Source organism: Vanellus vanellus (genome assembly GCF_965231255.1).
Source record: "Vanellus vanellus genome assembly, chromosome: 3".
NCBI lineage: Eukaryota > Metazoa > Chordata > Aves > Charadriiformes > Charadriidae > Vanellus > Vanellus vanellus.
In genome coordinates, this window is record NC_138907.1 from 100,324,110 (window position 1) to 100,338,266 (window position 14,157).

Sequence of the window (14,157 nt, forward strand, 5' to 3'; positions counted from 1 at the left end):
GGCATGTTCCTGCTCTCAGGGCAGGGTGGTGACTGACCTCAGGCTGAGGGTTGTCAGAGGATGTGGGTCCTTCGTTCCCCCAGCTTCAGACGTCTGTCCTCGACAGAGGAGGACAGCACTGTGGCCCTTTGGGGCTGCCCCATGCCCCTACAAGCTTGATGTCACGGGGGTCACAATGACTCTCTCGTGACATCACCAGGCTTTTGGGGACCACACCCAGAAGACACAAGGCCCGGCCTTGGGGAACAAGCATTTCCCAGGTAGCTCATCTCACAAGACTGCCCCACTGTTGAGCAGAATCCCATTGCTGCATTTTTGCTATAAAACTGGACACCAGGTTTCACTGCTCATACGCAGCACTACATTGTGTTTTAGAATTAAAGCATCTCAAGGCATTTCTTACGCCTTGTCCGTCTTGGCGGGTTGAGGGAGGTGATCCTTCCCCCTCCGCTTAGCACTGGTGAGGCCCCACCTGGAGTATTGTGTCCAGCGCTGGGCTCGCCAGCACTAGAGAGAGATGGACGTCCCAAAGAGAGCCCAGCAAAGGTCCACCAGGATGGTGAAGGGACTGGAACATCCCTCTTGTGAGGAAGGGCTGAGAAAGCTGCCTCCAGGCTGTTGAGCCTGGAGAAGAGAAGACTCCAGGGGAAATCTTTTTCAATGCACATGAGTATGTGAATGGAGGGTGCAAAGAAGACAGAGCCAGGCTCTTTTCAGGGGTGCCCAGTGACAGTGGGCTCAAGCTGAAACACAGGAGCGTCCCTCTGAACATCTGGAAACCCTTTTTTTCCTGTGAGGGCGAGTGAGTGCTGGCAGAGGTTCCCCAGGGAGCTTGTGGAGTCTCCCTCCTTGGAGATACTCAACAGCTGTCTGGCCGTGGCCCTGGGCCACCGTCTGTAGGTGGCTATGCTTGAGCAGAGGAGGTTGGATCAGACGACCTCTGGAGGTCCCTTGCCACCTCAGCTGTTCTGTGATTCTGTGATTCAAAGCATACTGTGCAAATTGAGAAAACAGTTCTGGGTTGCCTGACGTGGGAATATTGGAATATTTCTGTGTGCTCACGAAGATTCCTCCATCCATGGTGCCGTCAGGTCTTTATTCTTTTCTTCTCCCTGGGATTTAGAAGTACCTGCACGGAAAACTAACTGGACAAAGGAAAACGTCAGGGCTGCATTGAGTTAAACAGTTGAGTGAAACCAACTGGAGTCCCCCAGATAGTCTCACACTTGGTAAAGCCACATACTGTTGTTCACATACTAGTAATGTCTTAAAAGCTCAGCCGAATTAGTCTTTCATGAACTTTATCAAAGATCCCGCTTTTGTTGCAGAACTTCCACATACTCTTAGTCAAACAGTAAGTGCAGGACTTCAGGGGGGGAGGGAAAAGTCACAGGGGCCTGCGGAAGTTTGGAAGGGGAGCGCTTTTTCCCAAGTTTAGTTCTCCTCTTGCGTACTGACCATACAGACTTATAAGTATCTTCAGCACAGTCCTCAGGAGAAAGAGTTAAATAGCATCCCGGCTGGTATCAGCAGCAGTGTGTCCAGCAGGACTAGGAAAGTGTTCGTCCCCCTTTACTCGGCACTTGTGAGGCTTGACCTCAAATAGTGTGTTCAGTTTTGGGCATTATAGGAAAGACCTTGAGGTGCTGGAGCATGTCCAGGAAGAGCAAGAAAACTGGTGAAGAGTCTGGGGCACAAGTCTTATGAGGGATGGCTGAGAACTGGTGATGTTTAGACTGGATAAAAGGAGACTTAGGGGACACCTCCCGTTCTACAGCTGTCCGAAAGGAGGTTGTAGCGAGGTAAATTTCGGTCTCTTCTCCCAAGTAACATGCGATAGGATGAGAGGAAACGGCCTCAATTTGCACCAGGAGAGGTTTCGACTGGATACTGGGAAAAATGTCTTCATCAAAAGGGCTGTCAAGCATTGGATTAGGCTTCCCAGGAATGCAGTTGAGTCCCCATGCCTCGTGGTATTTAAAAGACGTGGAGACATGGTGCTTAGGGACATGGTTTATTGGTGCACCTGGCAGTGTTAGGTTAACGGTTGGACTTGATGATATTAAGGGTCTTTTCCAACTTAAATGATTCTAGGGCTCTCTCATTCTAGTCTAATGTATGAGTACAAATAGATCACTTTTCTCACTTGAATTCAAGAATTACCTCCCTTACTGGTGTTCGCAATTGTCGTGGTTTAGGCCAAAATCCACTACTGGGGACCTGAGGGACCCCAGAAGGGACCGATAGGTGCTCCCCTCTACCCCTCTTCAAAGAGAGAGGCAGAGGAGGAAAAAGAGACTTATGAGTTTAGAAGGAACTAAACTACTTTAATGAAATAGTAATAATAAAATAAAAAGAAATAATGAAAAATATACAAAACCGTATCAAGCTTCCGAGATGACAATCACGTTACCGGCTGGCACTGGGGCAGCCCCAGGCTGGACTCACTGACAGACGGGAACTGGATTCCGGATCTGCATTCAGGATCGGGATCACAGGCAGACGAACAGAGTCCTCCTCAGACGTCGGCCATTGAAGGAATAGAGATTGACCCTTTGATCCCTTAGCTTTTATACTGAGCATGAGGCAGATGGAATGGAATACCCCGTTGGTCAGTTTTGGGTCACCTGTCCTGTCCGCTCCTCCCTGCAGGTGGGACCTCACTATGCTTTTCCGCTTCCGACCCTCCAACGGGGCAAATAACAAAGTTGGTTGGCCTTGGCTGTTAGAGCAATGAGTATAAGCAGGAGCCTCTCTGCCTACCATGCCTGGGCATCAGCTATAAACATTGGTCTTATCACTCTGAGAGAGTGAACACTGTCTGCACAATATGCAGTTAATTTCAGTAGTTAGAGAGGCCCAGCTAAGAAGCGAAGTTACTGAACAAAATTGGTTCTGTTTTACCTCAAACCAGGACATTCCACCCCTTATTCCATACCATTTGCATCTTGCTCAGATTACTATTACTTTTATCTATCAAATTTACACACACATAGATTATATATATGATATGGATACATGCAGGTCACTCATCTATGGTTTGTGTTTATACACAAAAGTTTAAGTCCTTTTATTTCATGATTGCAGGATCTCATCTCAGGGCAGGAAAGATGCTATGAAATTCATTCTGGTTTGTGCCCATGGGTAGCATGTTCATCTTGAAGAGCCTGCTGGACGCCGCTTGATGAAGCTAGCTCAGGTTTCATCACCACTGTGTTATCCTGAAAACCACTTATTGATCACTGTTAGTATTATGTAGTGATCAGCATCATACTGCTCAGGATTGAGTGTTCTCACCAAGGGTTAAATTCCCTTGGGGTACACACTGAACTTCTCCATCCTTCTGCATCACCCACCAAGTACATCCAGGTCCTGAGCAAAACCAGTCCCACGAATAGGTTTGCTTTTGCCTGAAGCAGGAAAAACCCAAACCGTTTTCCCTAACAAATTCCTTTCATGCACCACTGGGACTTTATCCCCTTCTACGGTATGTAAAAGGTCTGATTGAGCAGGACCAGCTCGATTGATGGATCCCCTGGTGTTAACTAACCAGGTAGCTTGCTCTCAATGTTTGTCCCAGTTTTTAAAGGTTCCACCTCCTATAGCTTTTAGGGTGGTTTTTAACAGTCCATTGTATCGCTCAATCTTCCCAGAAGCTGGTGCATGATAGGGGATATGATATATCCACTCCATGCCATGTTCTTTTGCCCAATTACTTATAAGATTGTTTTTAAAATGAGTCCCATTGACTGACTCCATTCTTTCTTGAGTGCCATGTCGCCACAAGACTTGCTTTTCAAGGCCCAGGATGGTATTCCGGGCAGCGGCATGAGGTACGGCATAGGTTTCCAACCATCCGGTGCTTGCTTCCACCATTGTAAGCACATAGCGTTTACCCTGGCGAGTTCGAGGGAGCGTGACGTAATCAATTTGCCAAGCTTCCCTATACTTATATTTCAGCCATCGTCCCCCATACCACAAAGGTTTTAACCGTTCAGCTTGCTTGATTTCGGCGCATGTTTCACAGTCGTGGATAACCTGCGCAATAGCGTCCATGGTTAAATCCACCCCTCGGTCACGGGCCCATTTATAAGTTGCATCCCTTCCTTGATGACCTGAAGTGTCATGGGCCCACCGAGCTAAGAATAGTTCACCTTTATGTTCCCAGTCCAAGTCTGTCTGGAAAATTTTAGCAGCCTGATCCGCTTGCTGATTGTTTTGATGTTCTTCGGTGGCCCGACTCATGGGTACATGGGCATCTACGTGACGTACCTTTACGACTAGGTTCGCTCGCCGGTCAGCAACGTCTTGCCACAGCTCAGCAGCCCAGATGGGTTTACCTCTGCGCTGCCAGTTGCTCTGCTTCCACTGCTTTAACCACCCCCACAGAGCATTTGCCACCATCCATGAGTCAGTATAGAGATAGAGTAATATGATGATATAATGATAGCTCATCTCACAAGACTGCCCCACTGTCGAGCAGAATCCCATTGCTGCATTTTTGCTATAAAACGGGACACCGGGTTTCACTGTTCATACACATCACTATCTTGTGTTTTAGAATTAAAGCATCTCAAGGCATTTCTTACACCTTGGCCATCTTGGCGGGTTGAGGGAGGTGATCCTTCCCCCTCCGCTTAGCACTGGTGAGGCCCCACCTGGAGTATTGTGTCCAGCACTGGGCTCGCCAGCACTAGAGAGAGATGGACATCCCCAGGAGAGCCCAGCAAAGGTCCACCAGGATGGTGAAGGGACTATATATATATATATACAGTCATTACTTATTGCATTTCATTAAGAATCTTTTTGTTCAGGAGTTAACTATATTTCTTGTAGTATTTTATATAAACTTTAAATCATTCTGAAGCATTTGAATCGAAACTCGGTAAAAACAAAAAATATCTTTATTTTTTTCAGTAGTCTTACTCAAAGTTAGCCATTGCAAATAGAATCTGGCGTAATCTGGGGTTAATACTCGGTCCAATTTTGCTTAATATATTCATTAATGACCTGGATGAGGGGACAGAGTGTATCCTCAGCAAGTTTGCTGATGATACCAAACTGGGTGGGGTGGCTGACACCCCAGAGGGCCGTGCTGCCATCCAGCGTGACCTGGACAGACTGGAGAGCTGGGCAGAGAAGAACCTAATGAGGTTCAACAAAAGCAAGTGCAAGGTCCTGCACCTGGGGAAGAAGAATGCTAGGCACCAGTATAGGTTAGGGGCGGACCTGCTGGGAAGTAGCTCAGAGGAGAAGGATCTGGAGGTTGTGGTAGACAGTAAATTATCCATGGCCCAGCAATGTGCCCTTGTCACCAAAAAGGCCAATGGAATCCTGGGCTGCATAGGGAAGAGTGTGGCCAGTAGGTCGAGGGAGGTCATTCTCCCCCTCTACTCTGCACTGGTGAGGCCACAACTGGAATACTGTGTCCAGTTTTGGGCTCCCCAGTTCAAGAGGGACAGGGAACTGCTTGAGCAAGTCCAGCAAAGGGCAACTAAGATGATTAAGGGCTTGGAGAATCTCCCTTATGAGGAAAGGCTGAGAGAGCTGGGACTCTTTAGCCTGGAGAAGAGAAGGCTGAGGGGAGACCTTATTATGGCATACAAGTATCTAAAGGGTGGGTTGAAGGAGGATGGAGCCAGGCTCTTTTCAATGGTTCCCAGTGACAGGACGAGGGGCAATGGGCACAAGTTAGAACACAGGAAGTTCTGTTCAAATACAAGGAAAAACCTCTTTACAGTGAGGGTGACAGAGCACTGGAACAGGCTGCCCAGGGAGGTTGTGGAGTCCCCTTCTCTGGAGATTTTCAAGACCCGCCTGGATGCAGTCCTGAGTAATGTGCTCTGGCAATCCTGCTTTAGCAGGGGAGTTGGACTAGATGATCTCTAGAGGTCCCTTCCAACTCTGAAAATTCTGTGATTCTGTGTAATTCTTGCAGGTCACATTTACAAATTAGCATCAAGCTGTGATGATGTGATCCTCTTTAAAAGACTGATAGACTGAATCATAAGCCTTGTCTGTTCCTTCTCCCACTGAGATCATTTGGCTTCTTTTTCCACTGGGGGAGAATTAGTCGAGGAGGACCTGTGGGCTGTCACCTCTATCTCAGCACTGGTGACAGTCCTGGTTTCTTCAAAATTGACAGTATGTGTCACATGAGTGCAAACAGCACAGGTGTTCAGTGCACAGTCCGTATTATAATGTGTAAGTTTAAAGCTTCTGAAGATGACAAATATAATGTTGCTGATCACTTTCCTTTTTTATATTTTTCAGAAATTGAAAAATTTCAGGGTTCTGAAGGCAAGAAGGAAGATGAAGAAAAGAAATATCTTGATGTTATCAGCAACAAAAACATAAAGCTGTCAGAAAGAGTTCTGATCCCTGTCAAACAATATCCAAAGGTACTGTAAATACAGTTTAATGCTTGATTAATCTTTCTTAATGGAATGATGAAAAAGTCATGCACTTAACCATTTTTTATTGACTTTTTGTATGCAGGCTTCATGATATTAAAAAAAAAAACAAAACAACAACCCAAACCTTGAAATGAAGCTCCTATTTGAATTTACCAGTTAGTAGTTATTATATGTTCTAACTTCTGTCTTCGGGCCTTTCAGAAAAACTGTTGAGGTGAATGATCAGATCATTTCATTATTATTTTTTTTTTTACTTCAAGTAGATTTTGTAGCTGATCCTTAGGCAAACTGTTGAGGTTTTCTTTTATAGTTGCTTTTTCCACGTGTACCGGCTTTTTAGAAAATAAAAGACTAGTTAACAAAAAAAATATTCTAGCAGAATAAAGGAAAAATTTTTCAATAACTCTGAAAAGTCAACTAAATGTGCTGCACCTTCTTCATGTAGGAGTTGGGGGATTTTCTCTGTTGTAATAAGTTTTAAAAGATAAACTAGCAGGATTACTGCAGGCTATGACTTTGACAATGGATGTCCCTGTCTATAAAATACAAATGTCTTTCTGCCACATATTTTCTTCATATTATGTTTTGTTCTCCTCACTGCTACATACTATGATTTAAAAACCATTTTTTTTCTTGCAAAAGAGGCCCAAATTCAGCTGCTTGGGTGAAGTTTTAGTTTTTATTTTACATGAAAGAAGAGAATGTTAATTTAGTGTGTGTGTGTACAGTGTTGTATTTTACATAAACAGTTGTTCTAATAGTATTCAAACTGAACTGGTAAACATCTCCATTTATTGGTAGAGTATTTTTTTCTCGCTGTTTTATTATCACATGGTATTTGGTTCACCATTAGCCTTGATTACACTCTCAGATTTTTGCTTTATACTTTCATCAGTAAGAGCAATAAATTACAATGAGTAAAAAGCCTATCAAACTAAATGAAAGGTGTTAAAAAAAAAAAAATTGAAATTCAGTGATTCCAGCTGACATTTACCTCCTGACTAGTGAATATAAAACTGAGATAATGTAATCATCTAAATGGTAAAGACCTTAGAAATGCATACAGTGCTATCGGGAATTACTTTCTTGCTGCATAGCCTGAGGTGCTTTGACTAGAGTTGTGGTATTTTGTGTAAATGCTATAGGTGACCCGAAGTTCTTAATAAGAATGTAGCAGTGCTGTAACTGTATAATGGCAATGTGATAATTATTCAGAATACTGTTTGATGAAGATAGTAGAATGAAAGACAAACTATTTAAAAAGACAAAGCAATAATCTATTCCATACAGTGCCTGAATATGATTAAATTAACCTTCATTTACTTTAATGAGCTTGTTATATTAATGAGTAGTAAAAGATATGAAGCATTTCTACAGGTGTTGAGCAGTGAAACAAAAAAGAAATCAGTGAGGTGGAAATGAAATACTTATTCAGTAATGCGAAATACACTCTTGGAAAGTTTCTGTGGTTGATTTGCTAGCAATATTCCACACTTGGCATGGAATTATTCCCAGAATTGCAGGTTTCCTGCTACCATCTAGTAACCATCCTTCAAGGATTGCATTTGCCTTTTGTATCAAACTGCTGATTGCTGTGGTCTAGTGTCTTATTTTTTCTTGATGAATTGTATATGTTAGGGTAATCAAAATCAGTACACTATGGTTGCTTCAGATTGCTTTATAAATAACCAAAAAATGTAGAAATTAGATTTAAAAAAAAGACAGTAATTTTATAGATTTAGAAGAATATGGTAATAAGAGCACTTGATCAGACCTGGACTTATAAAAAGCTAAGGAAACTGCTGAATGATTTCACCTGAGAGGCATTTATATTTGAAAGAATATTATTTTAAATTATTCATTCGTTGTTTGCTGATAAGATCTTTTGGGCCAGTGCTGGGCAAGCAGGGTTCTGTAAATCTGAAGAAAGTGTCTAAGAGTATAAAATTTTGGAAAAAAATTCTGACCGGTTAAAAAAAAAATCATGTTGTGTACAGACTCCCTATTTAGGAATGAGATCAATCCTTTAAAGACATTTGCTCTTATTTTAACTGTGCATAGAAATATAAATTGCTCCAAGGGAACCCTTGGCCAAAAGGTTTATTATGGTCTGTAGGTTAAATTGCGATGAGGGTAGATCCCTTCAGTGACAGCTGTAAAATCAGAAGCAGCGTTTTAGCTTTGAGCAAAAGTTAACTGAATACAAAAGGTTTCTAGTGGCTAAAGAGCTCTTGAAGTTGCAGAATAAGTATTATAAAATTGTCTCTACTCAAGTATCTGTGGTCTGATTTCTGAAATTGCTGGTGCAGACAACAGGAAAATAAAATCAAAGGCTGTGACTGGCAACGTCTGTCTTATGATACTGATCTGTTAAAGATACAGTCCTCTTTCCTCTTCTGTGAAATAGAGATCTAAAAAAGAGATAAGGGTGTTACTTGATAGTTCAGCAATGATCTTTTCTGAGACTAATTATTTTAAATCTAAGCAGCCCAAATAAGAACAGCGTTTCATTTACACATACCCGCCTATGCAGCAGATACTTTTAATGCCCTCAAAATACCTTCTGAAACAGTGATGCAGTGTCTTGTGTTCACTGATCCTTTTTCCTGTCCCACAGTGCTATTTGTTTTACTTTCATGATATGTGAATTGCAGTTAAGGCAGACTAACAAAAATACTCTGAAGACTATTTGTTACTGACTTCCATTTTTCAGCTTTTGTAGCTGTTCAACTTAAAACTTGCATGAAAATACCTAGGGCTTGTTTATAAAAAATTTGCCATTTATCAGTTGAATGTTGTATTTCAAATACATCAAATAAAGGAAAAGAGTGGGTTATTACAAAACAAAAAAAAAAAGAAAGAAGCAAACAGACTCTGAAACGATCTTGTTGCTGAACAACAAAAGCCATGATTTTAGAGGCTTGATAAGCAACTTTGTAATTTTCACTCCAATACCTAGCTCTCAGACAGTCTGAGTTATTGGATGGGCTTTGGGTCAGAACACCCAAACAAGCGTGACTTATACCTTCACTTATTGTCATGAAATTTTTTCTGGAAAACCTTTGATTTTCAGTAAACGCTTTCTCTTCACATGAATTACAAAACAGAGTTACTTTGGTTCGAGTTGCTACCTCATCAACTCCCAAAACCACTGTTGTGTGTTCAAGATGAAGGAACCCAAGTCATTAGAAATGTGTAGATTTAATGATTTATTTCCAAGTGTTCTTTCTAGAAATTAAGTTTTTATTCAGTTAAATCTGGTTTGGGGTCTTTCTTTTCCTTCTGATCTGGCAACAAGTAAATTAGCCTAAATCTAATGGAGTTGAAATAACATGGACAAATTTAGAGCCAAAATGCTGAGTTATTTAACTGTATGACAGTTCACGTTCAAGATAAAGAATTTCCAGTTTTATCAAATTTCAAGTATATTGAAATTGCGTATTCTGTGAAAAAACCAAACAACAGTTAAGTAAGGAAGAAATTTTCCAAGTTACTTAGTTACTGAAGATTGGGAGGTGCAGAGAATTTGGAGGTGGTGACACCTGTAAATAATGAACTCTCGTTTTTCAGTAAGGGCCAGAAATCAATACAATGTCTTATGAAAAAAAGACCGTGTTTAATAATCTTCTAATGATATGATTATTGAATAAAGATTTTTTTTTATAAATAAGAGAACAGGATATTTATTATATAAGTATAATATGAAATGAAATTAATTACCATTTGCTCTGATGCTAGAGTGAGTCATAAAGTTAGAAAGTTTTTAAACAAAATCTCAGTTTAAGTACAGAATTATATGTAAGTTTTCCCTCTACTGGTTTGTTAGATAAGGAAAACTATCAAAATATAAGATACTGGAAGCATATCCTGCTAACAACCAGGATCTGGTAGGGGTGACAGAGATGACAAGGAGGCTGATTCTTCTGAATGGCTTCCGTGATGTAGAGTTACAAACTTCAAGGCACTGTCTTCAGAGGATGCAGTGTAATAAAGGCTCTTTCCTGCACAAAGGTTCAGCTGATGGGCAATAATAGTCTCATTCAGAAATACTGTCTGGCTTTAGCTGGGCTTCCTAACTCCTGCTGGCTTCCTCCTGGATAAAACAAACAAACAAACAAACAAAAAACCTGCTATTTTTTTTTTGGGGGGGGAAAGGATATAAACCAGCGCCCTTCCTCTGAAAGGCTGGCACCCTGCTTTAAATTCTGTGTTTCTGGGGAAGAGACAAGGTAATGCTGATGAACACTGTAAATTAAGTTAAATTCTATATTCTTGATATTCTTTGTTTTGTGTGTCTCATGATGGTTCCTTGAATGATGAATTACTCAAATGAATTCACCTTTCTGATTCTTAGTCGGTTTTTAAACTGGTTAGGTTGTATATAACATGTCAGGTTGGAGACAGTGCTCTTGAAATGAAATTTATTTGTTCAACTAAAATCTTGGAAGGTAGTTTAATCTCTGTGATGTTTTAAAACAGAATTCATGGGTGATTTGAACAACAAAGTACTATATTTCTTTTGTGTGTGTTACACCTCAGAGTGAATCTCTCCACTAAAAGCTTCCTTAGAGGGCATTTGAAACAATTTTTGGATGAAATAACCATTTGCAAAAGAAGAACTCGTTTTGTACTTTCCCTCTTTCTAATAAATTTAGCATAAATCAATGGGATTATTTTATTTGTTTTAAATTGTCCCCTATGGAATTACAAATAATTCCAATGAGTTTGTACACAGATTGTAATGAAAGTCTTGTCAAGGTATCGGCAGTAAGACAGCTATCAGCACTTGATTGGTAATTTCTCAATTCTATGAAGTATATAATTCATGAAATAGATAAAATTTAGTGGTGCTCAGTAACTTGAAACGTTCCTTTTTCACATGCATATAAAATGTAACCTTCCCTTATATATATTGCCACGTAGATCGGACTAGAAGTGTAAGTAAGAGGCTGTCTATATTAGTGTATCAGAAGTTTCTCAGGCCGAGAAGATATATATCAACTGAGCTGAGATTTGTTTCTGAAATTTCCCCCGGTAGCTATTGTTCTTGTTAATTACTGTATTTTGTAGTGTGTCAATTGTACATTAAAAATATACAAGCAAAACAAAATTCTGAAGTAATTCAGAAGACTCCTAGCTGTGGCAGATCTATGAATATTATTCTTCCCAAAAATGAAGAACTTACTTTCTTGGTATGCTTTATTCAGTAGTATTTCATACAGAGAAACAAAATCCCTGATGTTTCTGTTCAGTATATTTGGAAGTTTAATTACAGGCATGAACACAAAAGAAAAAATACAACTGATAGTAAGAAGATGTCACGTACTAGTGAAGATATGGTAAGAGAATTGAAAGAAAACAGGGTAAAGATGTTGGATAGAAATGAGTAAAAAGAAACTTCAGTCACAGTATCAGTAGAAAAAGACCCTCATTAATGAGGAGAGAGTGAAAAAGGATAGTCGTACCTCAGACGGAGGGAAGAGCAAATAGACAGAAGGGATGGGACAGAAGGTTCGACGCACAAAAAGGAAATACTGTATGTGCAGTGATGTTTCATTACATGGGGAAATAATTAGGAAGAGGGACATGAAAAGAGGTAAGAGACAGGAAGAGTAAGAGAAATTAAATGACTGAACTTAAAGACAAGGCAAAAAAAGCCATTCATAACCGCTTTAAAAGAACAGTCAGGAGTAGGTGTGGGTGCCAGTCTGAAATGGTAGATATGCTGATTCTCTGACAAGTACTTATCTACTGATTGATATCTGCTGCCAAAGAAATTGCTATCTTCCAACAAATTGAACCTCCTTTATTTTTTGTTTTTGTTTCCTTCTACAAAGACTTTTGAGAAATCAGAGTGAATTACTTTTCTCTCGGCATGAATTTGTCAGTTATTTTTAAAGTATGAAAACAAACTTTATTATATACATAGTTCCTGACACCAGTATGCGAGCAAATTAAAAAAGAGATCTACAATGGAGGCAGTTCAGTTCTCCATTAGTATTTTCAAGTGCTTATGTTTCTCTGTATATATTAAGAATCTATTTGGTCTGACCATTTACTGCTCTCATGTAAGATAAATTCGTCCAAGTGTGCTACTCTTAAAAATAGTATAAGACTTAAGCAGCATTATACACCTAAGCCTCTGTGAGCAATTTCTACCGTTGTTGAAGAGATTTTTGCTATTTGCTAACCAATAGTTGAGCTTTCATTGATTTGTAGAGGCATCTCCTTGTTTTGTGATAACATGCTTAAGGAGCTTGTAAACCTGGCCTTGCAAATTTGTTCCTTTGTACTGTTTAAGAATATGAGACCTTGTTTAAAACCTTAGCTTTATGTAGCACATAATATAGAAGTCTTTGTTTGCAAGCTTGTCCAGTGCACGTTGTAAGTTAAAATGACGTTGACTTTGGTGAAATTCTGCCCTCTTTGTGCTTGGCTTCAACTTAGTTGGATTTCAGCCTTTAATGCATGGCTCATTTTGTTCATTATGTTTGCTTTCTATAAGAGTAGATACATAAAGTGTCTGACAAGTCAGAAAAATAAAGACTAAGCATATAAAAAAAAAATCTTTAAGTTGCAGTACATCTACTATTTTAAAGATTCAAATAAAAATTAAGAAAAAATCACAGCGCTGAATAATATTTGTTTATATGCTTTTATACTTCATAAACCCATGATTTCAAGCAAGTAACTCATACAAACTCACTGGTGCTAAAGAGTTCATCATGAAGGATGAGGGTTTCTGTTCTTGTTCTGTCTTTGACGTAGGGCTCAGACAATGAATATGGTGATTTTTATTTTTATTTAGCATTCACCTTCTTCTATGTTTTGTTTCTGTCAAACCTGACAGTTGCTATTCTGCTTTCAAAGCAATTGTAATATTAATCATCTCCAGGTGATTTGTGTGTTTAGTTCCCTTTTAAGTCAGGCAGGAGGAAGAAGATATAGTGTTACGTCCGTTAGATGGATGGACAAGAAGATACAAAATTGCTAAGGAAAATGGGAGCCGGTCTGTCAGTTCAGTGAGCAGCCAGGACTTCAAACTGTGATTTATATTGCTATAATGAAATGAGTACCTTGTTGATGCATAAGGCGAAAGGAAAATTTGATCTGTCACTCAGTCTTGGAGATGTTTCAGGAGACTGGAAAAAAAAATTCGTATTTTTAATAAAAAGAAAGAGAGCTAAGTGTCTAACTACAGAACAGGGATTTTTTTACCTTCCCTACCAGTGTTTTTTTCCCCTGTGTAAGACAAGAAAAGCCTCTGTACTTGGAAGTTCCGATACTAGAAGTTAGACTGATACCAAACCAAATCTAAAGATTATGCTTGTTCTGTTTTTCAACTGAAGTCTTTAAAGAGAAGCCTGAACAATGGAAGGCAGAAAATTATTTAGATGAAATGTACTGCACTGAAATTGCTGCTGTGAGTAGTTGCTTAAATAAAGAATGCTTTCTTGTGTATCTTTCAAGATTCCTATCCCTACCAGGTCTTGATGAATTAACTAAACGTGAATCTTTGTAACAAAATATCACTTTTTGTTTTATAAATTTATGGACGGAAATTCAAACTTCCTTTTTAATTTAAGCCACTTTAATTGTCATATCCAGGTGTAATTGTTGCCCATAATCTTTGATCCACACAACACTGGGAATAATGGGGGCAAAAAGTTGTTTATGTTCTGTGTTTAATCTGGAATTTAATAGTATTTGATACTAGCACTAAATCTCTGGTTTCTGGAGT

At 39.8% G+C, this 14,157-nt stretch overlaps 1 protein-coding gene across 1 annotated transcript in view; it reads left to right on the forward strand.

Annotated features, from left to right (window-relative positions):
- KHDRBS2 (KH RNA binding domain containing, signal transduction associated 2) overlaps positions 1-14,157 on the forward strand; it is a gene marked incomplete at both ends in the record, with an annotated part of 410,021 nt that overhangs the window by 97,967 nt on the left and 297,897 nt on the right. Inside the window, one exon of the mRNA XM_082480947.1 lies at positions 6,274-6,401. Coding sequence (XP_082337073.1) covers positions 6,274-6,401 — 128 coding nt within the window. The remainder of the gene's footprint in view (positions 1-6,273; positions 6,402-14,157) is intronic.